We start from the raw sequence: 19,355 nt of genomic DNA on the forward strand, positions 1-19,355 counted from the left end.
ACAAAAGTACACACTATTCCTGGGTAAGACCATCAGTACTATGAGCAATCGTAGCAGTCACTGGTCATTACCTGAGCCATCCACTGTCATAAGCAGAACATTTTTCCAGCCCGTGCTCCAAGTCAGGCGAGTGTGAGAGAGGGAGCAGGTCTCCTGAATTCTGAACATGTCCTCCCTGTGCCAGAGACCTCAGTGCATGGCACTACCAAGGTGGCTACTTCATGATCAGAGGATAGGACCTGTCAATAGCCTTGGGATGTGATCAATAAGGCCTTTCAGAGCTTTCATCTCTTAGTTCATTTCATCTCTCCTTCATCCCCAAAATGTAATAAAAACCTCAGTCAAATATGATGACAAAACAGGAGCTGTTTGTCCTCTCCAAACTGTCTAATGATTTTCCATACTGTAAGGTGAACTGCCTGAAATGACTCTCATTCACTGACCTGCCTGGTACAGAGTGAGTGTGTCAGTGCGTCTGGAAATAGTGGCCAGGTAGCGAAGGTTCAGAGGTTCAGCCTTTTACAGCAGAGTAAGTTTTCAGGCTCTCTATCAGAGGCAGAGTGAGTGACAGACCTTTCTCCTCACTGGATACTGTCATGATGTGGGCATTAAAACCCATTCCTGACAGAAAGGGTTCACAGCCATGCTGAATGAATGTGCGCCACAGAAGTCAACTAGCAGGCCCAGCGGCGGTTGTCATTTCAGCACGACTGCCTCACTTCTTTTTCTTCCTCTCTCTTCACTTTATTTCCCTCTCCCTGCACCAGTAATTGAAATAGCTGCTCATTCAAATAAAATTGCCAAGTTTTTCCCTATCTTTCTGCCATATAGAAGATATTAAGGCTCAATTAGGAGTCTTAGAAATGCAATTATGGCGGATAATTGATACAGCAGTGCTAATTATGTTTACAGATAATGCTTATTGTCTTTAGAAATATGTCCAGGTTCATGTGCAGTATTTAACTATTTTGAATGTGCAATACTTTGTCTCAAATGTAATTACTTATGTGCAATTATGTGCAATTCTGCCATGTTTGGTGGGGCACTGGTGGCTTAGTGGTTAAGAAGTGGACTTGGGTCCGAAAGGTTGCAGGTTCAAATCCACCAGCTGCCAAGTTACCAATGAGGTGCTCTGAGCATGGCACCATCCCCTCACACTGCTCCCTGGGTGATGGTGATGGGTTAAACGGAGAGGTCACATTCAGTTGTGTGCAGTGATGTGTGTCACAATGTCACAATGACAAGGAGTTCACAAGGAGGAGATGCGTAAAGAAGTCGATGAACACGTGAAGTGAGCGAATGAGGCGGTGTGGGCTGCTCCGAGTGCTCGGCCACCAAGCGTCGGCGTCTGATGATTCAGGAATCATGTCATGAGCCATGTCTCCGCCAGCTCATTGTATTCAAATCCAAACACGGCAATAACATTATCATGCGATGCAAAACGTGCCTGACAGGGTGAACGGAGCTGTTGCTGTCGAAACTTTCACATCAAACCATGTGCCAGAGTACCTGTGCGTTCGCCTGTGTATCCCAAATGTAATGTTTATTGTTTGGTTTAAATGAAGAGAAAAAAATTAAGAAAAATGTGCCTCCATGATAATGATTATTGCCGCTTATCTTAGCATCCATCCTGATAGCTCACGTTTTAGTGAACAAGAGCAATACCAGAGCACAGTCAGAAATAGTGCATGATTTTAATTGCAATTAGTCTCTAATGAAATCACCTTCATTTCTGTATAATAGACCAGCTCCTGGTTGTTGTAGCCAGGACTATGAGCTTTGGATGGACTGTGGTAGCCCATCAACATTACCGGATTGTTCATGCAAACTTTGCAGGCCTTTGCACTAAGTCTGACATTAAAATGATAATATGAAGGTCTCAAATATGGAGGGAGACACCTCATGTTGTAGCCAGGCAGTTAAACAGTATCCAACATTCTAAGTTCTCACATAGTATTTACATTTGAATTGATTGTTAAATCAACTAGTTGGTGATTGGGTGTGTAATAATTTTAATAATAATAAAAATTTAATTAATATATTACTAATATATAATAATAATTTAAACTAACTAAGTAACTTTTACTTAAAGTAATTTTTAAATTTAATATTTTTTACTTTTACTCGAGCAGATTTTTAGGTGGATACTTACTTGAGTAGAATTTAAGCAAATTAGATACTTTTAAGATACTTTAACTTAATTACAGTTTTTTAGTACTACCTCTGAATAGTAGGTTAGAAAACTGATTCATGTGTGAAGTTTTACCTATAACAGAATGGTCCACAGTATGTCTAGTCATAGCAAATGAACTAGGTATATATGAAGCATTAACCAGGGTCTTTGTAAGCAGTGATGATTAATAGTAAACCGCTAACCTCAGTGGTGCCCAACTGACCTGTCTGAAGTCCAGAAGAGTTAATAAATATCACATATCAGACATTCCACAAACAATTGACCAGTATTCTATGCAGCAAAATTGGACAAACATTTAAATTTCAAATGTGCAACAAATAACACCTCATTTACAAGAAGAAGATTTTGTTCTTCCCATCTGTGTATTAATTTTTACTGGGAACAAAGATTTTCTGTACATGCAGAGTAAGGATTATGATAATTTCACCCTAGATCTCCATGTGGTCCTGCAGTGGTCAGGCTGAACGGTGCCCTGTAGACCACTGGGATTGGCTCCAGCATCCTGTGACCTGAAAAGGATTAGGTGTTAGAAGAAGAGTTCAGGTTGGAAGCTGGAGTCTGTGTCACAAGCAATGAATAACAGTCTGTAACTGTGTAATGACTTGTGACAGATGTAGTAACAATTAGGTTGAATCATATGTTATGTAATGGAGAAATGTTAATATTAAACAACACAAATCTATAAAGCAGCCAAAACATGTCTAGTCTTTTCTTAGTTTAAACATTTTACATTTAAGCAAACTTGAAAAGTTTTTTTTTTCTTTTTACATTTTCATAAGGTGTTTTAACTCATCTGAAAACGCTGTTTGATTAAGCCTGCAATATTGCAAGGTTTTCTTTTTTTTTTCCGGTTGTAAAATGTAAATGTGCAGGAGAGGTGGATTTATTATTTTGCACTATTTCTGCCTATTTTAATGTTTCCCTCAATATGCTGGGATCCCATAAAGGTAACCAAAGCTTTTACTGATTTTTCTCAAGATTTACACCACATTCAAAATTTAGTAGCTGACAACATGCTGGTATTAAAATGCTGATTTAGGGCAGCAGGTTTGTAACTATTCATTTGAACAGCTGCCATCGCCCAGGGGAAAACCAAATGTTTTAGGGCTCATTTTCCTCTGCAGCTCATCAGATTGCTCTGGCTTTGAATTTAGTGATTTTCAAATGATATTCCTAGCTAATCCAGTGTTGTGTTTGCATGGTTAGAAATTGGGTTTATGATGTCAATATCGCTTCAAAAGCTGAAGTTTTAGATCAGGTCATGTTCTGTTGAGCACAATTTATTCTATGAAAGTTTGTTAAATATATTTTTTTCACACCTTTTATCACACCCAGCTGTGATAAAACCGTTAGTAAACATTTATATAATAATCTAAGTTTAATATTAGTTATTTTGATAACATCTACAAAATAATATTATAGAAGGATGTTTTTCGTGGAAGCAAAAACTCCGGTCTGGGAAAGAGAAGAGGGGGTGGGCTGTTGACCTCGACTGAGGATGTCGTTGGGAGGTGGATGGAATACTTCGAGGATCTCCTCAATCCCACTGACATGCCTTTCGCGGAAGAAGCTGAGGCTGAGGACTCACCAAGGCAGTCAAGAAGCTGCTCGGTGGAAAGGCGCCCGGGGTGTATGAAATCCGCCCTGAGTATCTCCAGTCGCTGGAAGTTGTGGGGCTGTCTTGGTTGACATGTCTCTGCAGCATTGCGTGGCAGTACCCCTGGACTAGCAGACCGGGGTGGTTGAATCCGGCCGATAGTCGAACCTCGGATTCAAGAGGAACAATGCGGTTTTCGTCCTGGTTGTGGAACACTGGACCAGCTCTATACCCTCCACAGGGTGCTTGAGGGTTCATGGGAGTTTGCCCAACCGGTCCACATGTGTTTTGTGGACTTGGAAAAGGCTTTTGATCGTGTCCCTCGTGGTATTCTGTGGGGGGTGCTCCGAGAGTATGGGGTTGGGGGCCCTCTTCTAAGGGCTGTCCGGTCCTTGTACGATCGGAGTAGGAGCTTGGTTCGCATTGCCGGCAGTAAGTCGGACCTGTTCCCAGTGCATGTTGGACTACAGCAGGGCTGCCCAATGTTCTGTTCATTATTGGACAGAATTTCTAGGCGCAGCCAGGTGTCGGGTGGGGTCCAGTTTGGTAGCCACCGGATTTCATCTCTGCTTTTTGCGGATGATGTGGTCTTGTTGGCTTCTTTGAGCCAGGACCTGCAGCATGCACGGGGGTGGGTTGCAGTAGAGTGTAAAGCCGCTGGGATGAGAATTAGCACCTCTAAGTCCGAGGCCATGGTTCTCGACCGGAAAAAGGTGGTTTACACCCTCCAGGCTGGGGAGGAAGTCCTGCCTCAGGTGGAGGAGTTTAAGTATCTTGGGGTCTTGGGAGGTGCTCGGGTGCCGTCCCTCTGGGAAGAGACCTAGGGGAAGACCCAGGACACACTGGAGCGACTATGTCGCTCGGCTGGCCTGGGAACGCCTTGGGGTCCCCCCAGAAGAGCTGGAGGAAGTGTCTGGGTAGAGGGATGTCTGGGTGTCCCTGCTCAGACTGTTGCGCCCGTGACCCGGCCTGGGATAAGCAGACGATGATGGATGGATGGATGGATGGATGTTTTCTCTGTTAGTCCTTATTAAGACAAAAGCAATTAATAAAATGCATTAAATCAATTTCCTCATTAACCCATGCAAGTGAAAAGTATTTCACATTCTAAACCAAGAAAAGTAAAGCAGCAAAAGGTTACTTGGAATCTAATTAACATTTATAATATTCATAAAACCCAGCTGCAGTAAAAGGAAAAGAGTGTGATATAAAACATCAGATCACTGATTCATTTAGCTGCAGTTTTCCTGCTTCATTTCACATTAAATTATCACCGGTAATTGCAGCAACCTGTAACAACAAGTGCTGCCAGGACTGAGTCATTCTGGAATAGTGAGTAAAAGAAATAAATATAGGATTTTAGTCTGTAAAAGTGAAGTACTGTGGTTGGACTGGAAGTAAAGTTGAATACTCAACTTTACATCCTTTGCTTCACTTTTGGCCAAAGAGCAAATTTCATTTTGAAGATGTAATAACATTTTTCTTTCTCGTCTTCAACTGAGCATTAAGTAAATTTGGTAAAATATAATACCTAGGGAAAACAGCTGACAAAGCTGCATTACTGCCACCTACTGGATCTGTTTTATGCTTGGCAAGTATTTATTTTCTCTATTGTGGAAACTAAAATCAAAATCTTTTAAAATGTGGATTGGAATTTGAGTCACTCAGTGAGAAAGGAAGAGTGAGAATCGAATCAACTAAAATTGTATTATATTTTTTGCAATACATCACCCAACCGATAAAATCAGTTTTACATTCTGAGATTTATTACTGTAAGAGACAGCAACAGCTCTGTCAACTTAGGTTATGAGCTGAGTTCATGTAACNCAGGAATCTGCTGAGAACATCCAGCTGAGCTGCAGGGTGCTGTCATTTGTCTTTGACTATTTGTAGAAAATAAAGTAACACCTAACACAAGTATTTAGTTTTCAAAAACCTGGCCTGCAGGCAAAATTGGAAAACTATACATAATCAATAACAGGCAGGAAGACAATCAGTACGGAGCAGTTTAAAAAAACACAGGGCAATGAATGACAGTTATTAAAATTGACTTTGCTTCCCGCCAGGAGTGGTTTGCCAAGAATTGGGTTCCCTGAACCAAAAGAGGGAAATAAGAAAAATCCATAGAAAATCTTCCACCACCTCAGGAGTTAAACTCATTGATGATCCATACGTGAAGGATGAGTGATGGCAACTGACGACTTTATAATGCCCCTTGTGGAAAAAAAAGAACTGTGATTCCATTTAAAAAAGGCAGTATCTCTCTTGTGCCCGAGAAAGGCGTGATTGTCTGAGCCGTGCTGGTCGTGCTCCGTACTGTCTGAGCAAATGAAGTCAAACGAAGGCGTAATTACAGTGATAAGTGGCTGCCCCACAGCTGAAAACATCTTATCACTTAACAGCTGGGAAGAATTTTCTATTACTTGATGGGTGTGTAATTGGGTCCAGAGTGACTATCAAAAAGCAGTGTTATTTATTTATCTTTTTTCATAAGTGCAGCTGGGGCTCCTGCTGTGTTATTTGTACATCTTTAGAGGTAAATGTGATAAGAGTGGGGTTTGGATTTTTATAATGCAGCTCGCCTTGTAACATCCATGTAAGTAAAGCTGTTAAGATTAATTAACTTCGTCTCCTGTGGATGGGGCTTGACATTCTGGGTTTTATGGGTCATGCAGAGCACAGTTTGACTCATGAAATTTAATGTGCCAAAGTACTGTGTAATTCCTGGTGGGTCTAATGTCCAGTGAAACGCTCTTGTAACTTCCCCCTGACCATGAGGCTCTGTAAACCAGTGTCTGAGAGAGCACAGGAAATTCTGACACAATCAATTGGAACAAATTTGGTGATGTAAATAAATAAAAAGAAAAGGCCAAGAGATTTAGACACCGGAGTTAAAGTTAAAATGATACAGTCTTGGCACTGATTAGGGATGTAACAATACACACAACTCACGATAAGATATGATTCCCTTTTTTTATTTATTTTTTATTTTTAGAGTTCTGTTTTATCCCAAAATGAGCCCCAGACAAATTATGACCATATACAATGATCCTTTCCTTGTAAGAACTAGTCAACATACTGTAACCAACTTAAATGGTCTCCTGAAGTTATCTTAAATAACAAAATACAAAATAATGCACATTTCCTTACAGAAACACTGCACATCGTTATTTATCTCTTATTTATTGAAATTGAAATTGAAACTGGTTTGGTGTTATTTACCTGTCCATATATCAAACAACAAAAGAATATAAAATCTGGAAAGAGTTCCTTCCTTTAAAAGAAAACATTGTCAATCACTGTTGTGTCTGTAGAAGAAGTTCTTCCTACGTTCTGTGCGAACATTTGAATGTCACTTAGGCTACATATGGCTCTGACGATTGATTTAATAGGGTCACAACCATGTTTCTAGGCGCATTTCGTCACCTACTGTCCTGGAATGTATACTTCCATGATATGACCACTGATTTTTTTTTAGATTTACTCTTCACACCTTGATGTAAAATTCATTTTTATTTCCACCAATGCGAATTGTAATGCCTATATTAACTGACTAACGTTACAGTACAAAGTTGTAGGAAGCAGTGCAGCTTTATCTAACTTGAAAAGGCAAACTGTGTGATAAACAACAAGTTAGTGGAGGTTAAAACATAAACATATTTTTCAAAGTGTTCCAGCAGCAAATCCTGCAGGAAAAATCCATCACCAATCCATCATCAATTTAGCGGATAGCACAGCAGCATACTGCTCGTTAAAAAAAAACAACAAAAAAAAAAACCAACTGCTCCATGAGTGGCAGTGGATCCTCAGCTGTTAAAACATACCCCGTATAGACTTATAGACTGTATTATATCCAAACTTTAGAGACCGCAGTAGAATCTAAAGAAGATTCTGTGGCAATGAAAACTTTTTGTTTTTATTGTATAGAAAAAAAGAAAAACAGAGAAATAAAAAGTGGATGAATTTATCATTTTTGACACTGAGTAACTTCTGAGTAAATTATAACACTTCTTAAATATCTTGGCTCCAACCAAACCGGTACCTGAACAAATACACAACAACAAGTGAATTATTTCACTCCGATGGGAATGAACTGACATATAGACGCTGCAACTATACACACTCACTTGTTAAAACGTGTTACCAACCTCTGTGGAAGAACATCAGTCTTTTTGGGTGACATGTTACAAACTCCTGTCTAAGTGAGTGTGTTATCTTTTATACCTTTACTTTGCTTTACACTGTGTTACAAAGCTTGATGTTAAAGATCAGTTCCTGGAACACACTTTACATTTTAATCTTTAATATTCTGTTAAGGAGATTTTTTTTGAACAAATAATAGTACTAGAGGCTCATCCTCACCCATTTCCTTACCAGCATATGTAGGTAGGCTTTTCTGTACAATGTGACAGCACTGTGGGCCTACTGTGTATGCATAATGTAACTAGGTCATTATTTAAATATCACATACTTGGATCAAATCTGTTTTTTAAACTGATTTTTTTTTTTACACATACCTTAATGCTGCTGCCGCGTGGCCCACATCGGAATGCTAAAGAAATACCATTCTAGGCCATCTGCAGGCTAACCGAATGTGTGGTATGTGCCAGGTGTGTGCCTGGTGTTGAACCCTGTAGGGTAGATTAGATTAATTGGATTATTATTTTTTAACTTGAATTGCTGTATTATTTTTGATAAAAAAATAATATAATAAAAAAAAAACGAACAGTCAAAATGTTATTTTGGCTTATTGACATTTTCATAGGAAATACACTTTAAAAAATATTGCTGATAATCCTGCAGTTAAGGGCAGATATTTGACAAAATAAATGTTTTTGGTTCTAATTATTCTACTAATTTTATACAGGTTATATATAATATTCAGAAATATTATAACAACATAATATGTAGCTTTTATTATTAATGTTTTTATGATAGCAATTGTGAAATTTGAAAGACATAGTTTCCTGTTTCTGAGCCTCTGTGTTTACATCCAAAAACTTGGAAAAATAGGGCATCCATATCTGCTGTACAGTAGGTGGCTGATGCTGGAAAAAGACATGAAGGAGAGGAAAGGTGATTTTTGCTGAGTATGTGCTAGTCTTGAATTCTTCTATTAAAGCCTTTTGAAGGTAATTGTTATAATTAGACACCCTGAGTGTTTTTTCAAGTTACTGAGGCAGTGCAAAAGGACACAATACAGAACTACATGTGTGTCTGTGTCCGTGTATGCATGCAGGAATCTCTTATAACACACTCACACAAAGAGAGAGGCTCGCAGCATGAATTAGGTGATTATGTTCTTTAGGAGACTCATTTTCTTTTTCCATACCTCACCCTTTCTCTCTCCACAACACTCCCACAGTTCTTAACTGTGGCAGATGTCAATATGAGCTGAGAGAAAGGCCAGCTGAGCTGCTTTTATCTCCTGATCGTTGTCAGTATTCACCAAGTGGGAAGATAAAGTACTAAACTTTAAGAATTGAATATGACAACACTTTTTGACAACATCTTTTCTGTGCAGGCTGTAATAATTTGCAGTTAACTAAAGTAAAGTAAACACAATTGTATACACTTTCTTACCTGCAGGGGATGCTGTAAACACAGTCAAATGTCACAAATGAGGCATGAGAATTTGAGATAACAACAGAGGTGGGGGCACTCCCCCTGCTGGGTAACATAAGCAATTAGGGCAATGAGATCTGTGTGGCTAAAGCCCAGTGGTAATGTCAAATTTGAAGTCCCGTTTTAAAACTAAATCACATTTTTAAAAAATGTAGAGAAACATTCTGAAACGACATATTGTTTCGGCCATCCACTTACAAATGAAAGGACAAAATAGAAAATACAAGCAGAGGGCAACAACACTGCTGATGAACACAGCACCAGAAAGAAGGGTAAAAATGTTAAATATTAACCAAATCTTGAACATACAAGTTTGTAACCTCATCACAAATTATAGCTTTTGTATGTTGACTGCCTGGAACCTGGTTATAATCATATAATCACTTTAAAACAATATCTTTTTAAATATTTTTAAATGTTAACATGCTGGTATATATTTCAATTTCTGATATCAAGTCTTTAACTTTTTTTTTACTGGTTCCCCATAGGGTGACAACATTCTACACCAGCATCCACACACTTTTACCATCAGATACAAACCCATACAAAACATTAGCAGCTCGTGTAATCATGTAAAAACAGATCATAGGAGCCAGCTAATAAACAAAAACTCTAATCTAATTATAGGATCTACTGATGACTTATCGAAGCCGTACAGTTTTGCACCATTAGTTTTCAGTTTTTCTCATTTATAGTAGTTTAAAGCAGTGGGCCTCTGAGGCTTCCTCACACAACACCCTCACTGTGTTTCTGCTGGGATCAGAAGGCAAAGCTATTACACACTGGAGGGTTTGTCTCAGCCACACTGAATGGCTATGCATTTTAAATGCAGGATTAGTGTCTACAGAGAGGCAGGCACATGGGAGGGACGCAGTCAGTCGAGTGCTAATTTGATTTCTTTCTTTTTTTTTCTCACATTAACCTGTTTTACTCAGATAGTTTAAAATCCTCGTATCAACACGCAGACAAATATACTCAGTAAAACTGAATGTTTAGGCAGGGATGAACATTCTGTTTCCTTGGTGGAACAATGGCTGACTCACAGTGGTTATTGACAGATTCACGCAAAGACAATTGCAGCGCTGTGTCAATGCTTCAGTGGGTATGACAGGTCGTCTTCTAGCTGTAAGGTCGAGAGGTTCGATCCCCAGCTCCTCCAGATTTCAGTGTGTCCCTGGGCAAAACACTTAACCTCAGAGTGCTCTCTGTGGCTCGGCTGGCTGCTTATGTATGACAGATGTATGATGGGAAAAGTGCTGCATTTACCGTAATGGGTTTTTATATATGTACATGTGAATAGGTGAATAAGTGTAAATCCTTTAAGAGCTACTGACAATCAGACAAATTGCAATTTTAATTTTTTACATTACCCACTGAAATGGGAGGTCACCTGCCGGCTCTTCAGTTTCTGACATACAGTTTAAAAATGTAGTAATTGTATAATATACGAAGGTAATTTGGTATAAAAACAGTCGCTAAAGGCACTTATTTGGTTCTACTCTTTTAGAAAGAACTGAGTTTTTAAGGATAAAATATGAATTTGATTCATCTAAAGGCAAAAAAGCAACTGTGTCCATCTGGTTGTAGTTTTATCTTGGCTGAATGGACAACTGTCCGTGATGGAAAAATAAATCATTATATATAAGTCATCTATTGTTTGTCTGTCTGTAATTGGTTCCTGGTGGACATTTGTTCATAAATGTCACGATGAAAGCCCTGAAGTGGTGAAACTTGTTTTAATCACAATAAAGACATTTTTGTGATATTATGAAATCTAACGATGAACTGGAATCATGAATTTCATTCAAGGAATAATGAAACTTTCCCATAATTTCTTTCAGGTGGAGACATGGATGATTCATCTCCGTATGAGCCCGTACCCCCAAATCGACACCCTGACGCTTTCCGCTTGGCTTCAATCTCATCAGGTGCGTCAGGTTTGATCTTAACTAAACACACGGTTATTTATCACAGGAGTGGAATTGTGACGTAAAAAGTTCTTTATAGATAAAATTAGATTCTTTGGGGATTTAAACATGATATGTAGCGTTGTCTTTGTTAATCTTTTCTGGATGGAAATCCATCAGTCATCTGTCCTTGTCTTGGGAAACAGCACAGCTTGTTTGTTTGTTTGTGGGGTTCAAGTGTATATAGTCTCAGCATCACATGTTTCCCAGCTATTGATTTGACTTTCTCTTTGATTTCCTCTTTAGTTTACTAATTAAACAGCCCAGCACTCAACAGGGGAGCTATAGCCTGCTATTTTATGTACCATCCTTGTAATACAACTCAATGCAGCTATTATATGTCACAGATACAGCAGCTATTTCAGTGTGCAGAGAAGGGGCTGCAGGAAAGGTGTGATTAGACCGTCTGTCGTCCCAGCTTCAGTCAATTAAAGAATCACATTTTCTTTTTGATTCTTTTTGGACACAGGTTTCGCAGAAACTTCCTTCAGTTCTTTTTTTTTTTCTTACCCCACTGTAACCAAGTAAGCCACAGGCACTGAAGGAAGCCTGTTTTGCATTTTCTTACTTCTCTGATGAATCCTGCTTTGGTTTTGAAATGGGAGGTTCAAAAAGAAACAGACTTTTTACAAAATCCTTGGTTTGAAATCACTGTTGTATTATATGAGTTCAAAACATGCTTTTCCGATGTACTCAGAGAAGGAGAACGTACGAGAACAAATAAAAGAGTGCAGGCTTTGATTACTTTAGACTTTCTGAGCAAAGATGGCAGACGCTTTTGAATGCGTATTTGCCGACAGAGTATTCGGTTAGTGCAAACATCTGCCAAGGATCCACAATCTTAAAAATGTGTTGTTTTGTTGATATAAAATGTAACGTTGTAGAGATGTTGGATTTGCATTTTATTACAGCCCTTACTTATTTACAGTCAAAACAAGCTGCTGTGTAATTTCTTTTACCAAGGCTTTTGTGCAAGGGTAAACTTTCAGTTAAGTAAAGCTGAGTTATGACAGCTTCTTTATTTTGAAGTTGTACATTTGTTAAAATAGGGAAGTATGTGTTGAGGTGCCTTGACAATTTAAGTGCCACGTAGAATGTTTTAAATTTATCTACAGGAGATAATTAAAACAAATTGAAGCAAGCATTTTTTTATTTTCCAAAACTCAAGTTTTCAACCCAATGTACTTTGCAGTGTAAAAAGAACATGGACATAAACATAGTACTGATCTCAAGCGAGAGAAAACTGCGATTGAGTCAAACAGAGGGATAAGAATAATTATGCTTTTTTTTTATTCTGTCCATGTGGACTGGTAACATATTATTTATGGTCCAGTTATGGTCCCTGCCCCGGTGGTTGCTAACCCCCAAAGTGTTAGGTAACATTAAGCAGTTTAAGGCTCCACGTCATGTATTTCACTGTTTTTCATTCTGTTAAAGCTCCATTGTTTAAAGCTTGATGTTTTGTTTTGGCCATTAACTGTTGGCTACGGTTGAAGAAGGTTATGCAATGAATCAAAGCATTTTCTCCTACTTAATTATTTAATTACTAATATATCTACATGAAATATTTTCTTAAAACCAGTTTTTGTAGAACGTCAGGGATTCACACTGAACAACTGTAATGTTTTTTGAACATGGTGAGAGGTAAAAACCATGGACCAAATTTAGTGCTGTTGATAGCCACTCATTGTCCATATAACTATGGTGTCAATCAGCTGGTCAGTTGTAGACTTATTTGCTGCCCACCATCATTAGGCCGGTCAGACACAAGCTGGCCATCTGACCTAAAGTTGAAGCCTCCACACATGGAGGTTAGACAGTGAGGTTAGACAGTATAGCTGCTGGCGATATGTTCTGATAAAACAATGAGCCTGGTGCTCTGCAATGCACCCACACATATTAAAATACAACAGGGGACTCACTACATCTGCAGTTTACTTTCTCCATGCTCACCAAGGTGAAATATTGGATTTGCTCTCTGCAAACTGTTTAGCCGCAAGGTTTAGTCATTATTTATCATTTCTGAGGACGGCGTAATTGATTGAGAAGAAACCGCGGGCAAACAGATAAGTAATTACATACTTGTTTTATGGAAATACTTCTTTCCTAATTTACTCAGCCACATTAAAGCCACATGCTCATAATCACATCTTTAAATGTTAAACTGTATGGAGACCCAGGGGTTGTGATATCTGGTCGGCTGACAAGGAAAGTGGAATGTGTATTCTCCTGGAGCAAAGTGTAGGAAATTGAAAAATAATCTCTGCTATTTTAACAAAAAAACTTTTTGTTTGGAAGGGAGATAAGAAACAGAGAGTCTGATAGAAATAATAATAATAAAACAAAATGTCTTCTCTTTATGTCCTCACACTCTGAAGTTATATTTAAGTAGAGCATATAGAGTCGCTTTCTGCTTTGTCCAGAGTGGTACCTGGAAACCACATAGTGCCTTTTCCTATTAAGTAGTTTAAGCCACTCAGTGTTGGCATATCTTTACAGAGTGACTATTTGCATGCATATAACACACACACTGACAGAAGAAAGTAAAAAGTTTAACTCATGTCGGCTTGCGCTATTAAGGAAATTCACTGTTTTTTTCCCCTTTCATTTGCCTGCACTTTAACAACTTAGATGAAAATAAAAAAGCTAGGAAAAGCCTTGTTAGAAATCCTGAGATGAGTTCAGCTTTTCAAACATGGTCTTGGCTGGAAGTGTACACCTGCATCAGCAGGGTTTCATCATCCCGCTGCTCAGTGCAGCTATGGAGAAGGCAGACGAGAGATTCCCCATGACAGCAGTGGTCCCTGTTCCAGCACAATCCTGCTGGGATGGCAGTGTGGTGTCACTGTCTCCAGCACTGGTTCCTCCACATCTTTTGAGCCACAGCTTTCACCACTGAAGTGTTGAGGAGCTAGTATCTTAGCTACAGTAAGTGTAGCATATTCTAGTTGTCATCGTTGGTGTCTGTGAGAGGATTGTGAAATTAAAAAGTCACCGTGGAGGAGAGGGACGCAATTAAGACGAGATGTTGCAGAGACAAATGACACAGCAGGAACCAATGGAATGCAAAAGAGATTAATTCTATGTGTGCACTGTAGCAAATGATGGTAAACACTGTGAGTATGCAAATCTACAACAGTCTTTTTCATCATTAACCCCAGAAATCTCTGTTCACAGGACATGTGGAAAGAAAACTTAGAACCTAAAAAAGACATATGAAATATATTTCCTCTTTTTCCCTTATGTCAAATTATAATTGAATTCTCCTGAAAAGCATGGATCATTCACATATTTTACAGTATTGTGTATATAATAACTACTACTTTAAAATGAGTATTACTTTTGAAGACAGTATGAACATTTTTAACAATTAGCAAATTAGATTTTCCCCCCGAGCTACTTGTTTTTAGATGTTTTTTGCTTCTTGTCTCGTGTGACGTCTGTTATTCTCTGCATATAAATCTCCTCGTCATTGTGCACTAGGCAGTCACACTGTTGTTTACTCCTCTGAGCAAAACAACTTTGACAGCAGCCAGTGACACCTGTGTCACATCAGGGCAGAGGGTCTGTGTCAAGGTGTGACACCACAGGGAAGATGGGGAAGGTGATAGATGGATGGAGAACAGAGGTTACTGTAGAGTGTGTGAAGAAGGGAGCACAGAGGAGCTAGTGGAAGTGGAAGTGACCCAAGTGCTGGAATCAAACAATAAAAATGTTGTATTCCTGCAACTGAGAATGGCTAAATAGGATCTAGTCAGGATTCAAATAGGAAGTCTTAAAAATTCCTGGTGCATAAACATCACTGGGCTGGAGTCTGGAGCACAGCTATGGTCGAAGGAGTCATTAAACATGCCACAGATAATGACATTAAAGAAGAAGTAGTGAAATCCAGATGCTGTGTGTAAAGAGAGATAATAGAAATATTTTGGCTTCAATTATCAGTTTCTAATCTGTACAAGCAGCGTTAGTGTCACAGTAAAAGCCAGTCCAGAGACAGCTGTGAAAAATACTGCAGCAAATTAAAAGATGCATGTAGTGTCCTTCCTTTGAAGTGCCTTTCACAGATGCTTTCCCTGCTCAGAAGCAAAAAAACAAAACAACACAATAACACTTTTTATTTTTTTATTTTATCATGACCAGCACAGTAACCTATTGTTTTTATTTGTGGACCACTCTTAAGAATCCAGCGTGTACCTTTGTGTGTAACTGCCTATGAACAAAAGGGTCTTTTTATGTTACTTTATTTTTATTGTTGTAAACCAAGCATGCAAATGACCCTTCGTCCTCGGTGATGCAGTTTAAATTCCTTGGTCTACCGTTATGTGCACTGATTGGTTGGTTGCCTAGTTGGTTTACAACTACTTTTGAAGCTACTTCCACCTGATAATGACCTAGAAATCAACATGGGGCAGCAGCCACGGATTCATCTGAGCAGGAAAGGTGACTTTATTTGAAATGTAATCGAACCCTTAGATGCCCCCCCATGCCCTCTTCCTATAAACTTGATCTTTAACTATACAGCTAAAACTACATTTAGCTGTTCACCTAAGAAAATGTTCCAACTCTAATTAGGCCTGGTTTCTAATAGACTTGTTCGTTACAACTACAGTCCTTACAATCAAATATTCTAAGAACTGTGCTCCCAAATACAGCAATAAACATTGTTTAATTTGGAGAATCGTTAACTACGGTGATTACTTCACACTGGGTTTAACTGTAATTTAATTCGAAATGTGCTCACACCACGCAATCGTACCGTACCGTATCATGCCCTGGATTCTATGGCCAGCGTCTGGTCAAAGGCCTCTCAGAGGGAATGCAAGGGTAAATCATCGAGAAGGTGTCGAGAACAGAGCAGGACCAGTACAAGATCAGTGCAGGCTAAAACAAGGACAGTTGAGGTGACGGCATGACCAGGTCCTGAGGAGGTTCGTGGATGAGTGGGAGCACCGCAGGCAAGTAGACATTGGGAAACAGCTGAGATTCCCCACCAAATCACTGGCACATCTTTCCGCCCAGACATAGTACTATGGTCCCTGTCTGCAAAAATCCATCCTGCTCATAGAGCTGACTGTCCCCTGGGAGGAGGGAATGTCTGCTGCTTACTAGCACAAGAGAAGTAGGTACGCAGAGCTGGAGTACACAGAAGCAGGAGTAACGCACATTTACCCTGTGGGAGTAGGCCGTCGGGGGTTTGTCAGCACTTCTACTACAAGACTGCTCCATGACTTAGAAGATAGAAATATGCAGGTTGCATCATTTAAGCTTAAACTAACATTTCCATCAAGAAATGTATTTTATAGGAGAAAAAGCAGGATGAAAATGGAAAATACCAGCAAAGGGCAGTATTCCTGGAAATACTCACATCAACATGCACCCCTTAATGGTCAATTTAAACAAAGAAAGTGGCTGTTTTTTTTCAGGCAAAATTTTAAGTTCTACTCTGTCTTTGTAATAAATACTTTGCATGTGCTACATTGTATTTTAGAACTACAGCCGAAACAGAGCATTTTCAATCTTTGCCAAAGGAACTGTTCGTTAATATAGACAAACATTCACACTCTTATTTATGCTTGAAGTCAATTAAAAATGTCAAACCGATTTCATCTGTTGTGGGGATGTGGACTAGAACCCATGCACACAGGGACAACATGCAACCTTTACACAGAAAAATCCTCAGTACCCAGGGACAGACGAGGTGATCTATGTGCTGTAGTACAGACCACCAACTACATTTTTGCGGTATGAGTACATTTTAAAACAGAAATTTAAACTGCAAAAAGGACACATTTTATGAAATGTGCCAGCCCCTGCTTTGATTCAATTTTTCAATCACCCACGTGGATATTTCCATTTCTTTCACTCTATGGCACGGTCCAAACTAACATTTGCACCAGCAGTGCTGCTCCTGGGGCAACTGATGGATATGTTTAGTCTGATGCAAAAGGAAGACATATGCATGATTTCTTTTTTCTCCAGTGAAAGAAACTTAATCATCAAGTGATGATGAATCATTGCTGAGTCATTTATTCCCCAAGGAAATCAGTTAAGAATCAGGACTCTGTAGTTGCTGTATGAAGTGAGCACAACGAGCAATATTAATGCATCGTTTCCCCGTTCAAATCAAATTGGACTCAACACTAGTGGGAATAAAAGGAAATCAAATCAAGAAATGAAGCATGGGAGTGCCATAGAGGGAGGAACATTTGTCTTGTTTACAGTCACACTACTTCCAGATATGCTCTTTTTGCTTTGCTCCACTAAGTTTGGTTTCTCGAGAAAATGTATCACTTTGCCAGCTTGATGTTGCACTAGATTGGTGTATGGCAGAAAGTATGCAGGTATAATACAAAAGATGATACGGATGCATCATAGGATAGGATGATGATCAGCTATTAATTTATCCATCCATCCATCCATTTTAATCCGCTTATTCACTACCGGGTCGCGGGGGCTGCAGTCTCCACGACCGCCACCCAAATCACATTGCACCGTACCAACCCCCCTGATCCTTCCTGTGGGTGGTGAGTCCACTGGAAGGTACCAACTGCCCTAGCCGGGAGTCGATCTTGCCCAGGAGGTGAACCCTGGGGTTCCAACACCACTGGTATTAATTAATTTTTTTTTTATATTATATTCAATTTTTTTTTGTTAAGACAAACAAACCTGATTTATGGATTACATTTTTTTGTTGAGATTTAATCACTTAATGTTTTTAGTCTCTGGCCACTTGATCAGGTACATCTGTCAGTACCAGGTTGGAACTGTTTTTAGTCTTTGTGGCATAGATTTGGACGAGTTTGTTGAAGGAATCTCTGAGACTTGACCCCAGACCAACATCAAAGCTGCACAGAGGTGATGCAGATTAATCATTCTTAATTGATTAACCTTCAGTTAAGAACACGTTTGAACAAAATCAAGTGGTTACTTGAACTGGGATTAATTGACCACGGAGGCTGTTTAACTACAAAGAACTGTCAGTAATGTTTCACAAACCAGTATGGGTTTCCATTACTTTCCTTTTTTTTAATCACATTATGACACGGTGTTTGTTCTAATGATCAGTACCAGTGATAATATTTGTACTTCAGTTTCAGATCTCTGAATGCAGCCACTTGGTCACCTTTCCTTCCCTTCTCCTTGTCCTTCTCCTCCACCACCTTTATGTTATGACTAAGCCTTAGTTGGCATTAGTTTATATAAATTCTCAATGTGAAACGCGTCTTTTTTATTTTTGATTTTAATGTTTACTTTTGCCCTTTTACTTTTGCTGAGACCTTGATGTAACACATGTTGAATCCAATATAATTATCTCTGAAAGGGATCATTTCTCTACTTAAATTAAAGGTAGATAAAACACAAGTAAATAGACAGAAATATCAACTTATTTTATAGCAGACAATGTTTTTTTTTAAATGTGAAATCACTTTCAATTTACCCATGAACTTAATTAAAATGAAACACTATGAAAACACAGTTAGCCGTATGACACATGACTTAGCATTGAGTCTGTTGCTGCTACAGTGTTAGCTCAGAGCATATTTCTAATATGAAAACAAACAAATGTGTGTTGTTCGTTGTTACTAAAATTGTGTACATTAGCTTCTCAATATGAATGAACATAATTACTTTGTACCTCTAAGGTTCACAAAACAGTGGTTAGGGAAATACCTGAGATTGGGTCTGGAAAAGTGCCAAGACATCAATGACAATGGAAAAAAACGAACGCTAATTATTCCTGTTTTATGAGTGAGGTTAAATGCCCCCAGAGGAGACTTCTTGCTGTGTTCATTGAGCCATGCATAACTTTTATTCTGCCTCCTTCTCTAGAAAGAGCCACCGTACGAGTCAATAGTGCTCGGCTCAAATCAATGAGACATCACGTATGAAGAATGTGGGGGTGAATCCTTCCTCCACACGCCTCATCAATGGCAGACCACTGCCATATATGAGAGAGCGGGCGCAGATATCA

The 19,355-nt window shown here is 39.1% G+C and overlaps 1 protein-coding gene across 1 annotated transcript in view; it reads left to right on the plus strand.

Moving 5' to 3' along the window:
• LOC103398250 (GDNF family receptor alpha-2-like) overlaps nt 1-19,355 on the plus strand; it is a 72,429-nt gene that overhangs the window by 10,355 nt on the left and 42,719 nt on the right. The window contains exon 3 of the mRNA XM_008336799.2: nt 11,258-11,344. Within this exon, the coding sequence (XP_008335021.1) occupies nt 11,258-11,344 (87 nt within the window). The remainder of the gene's footprint in view (nt 1-11,257; nt 11,345-19,355) is intronic.

The sequence above is a fragment of the Cynoglossus semilaevis genome, chromosome Z (assembly GCF_000523025.1).
Source record: "Cynoglossus semilaevis isolate Cse_v1.0 chromosome Z, Cse_v1.0, whole genome shotgun sequence".
In the NCBI taxonomy this organism is placed as follows: Eukaryota; Metazoa; Chordata; class Actinopteri; order Pleuronectiformes; family Cynoglossidae; genus Cynoglossus; species Cynoglossus semilaevis.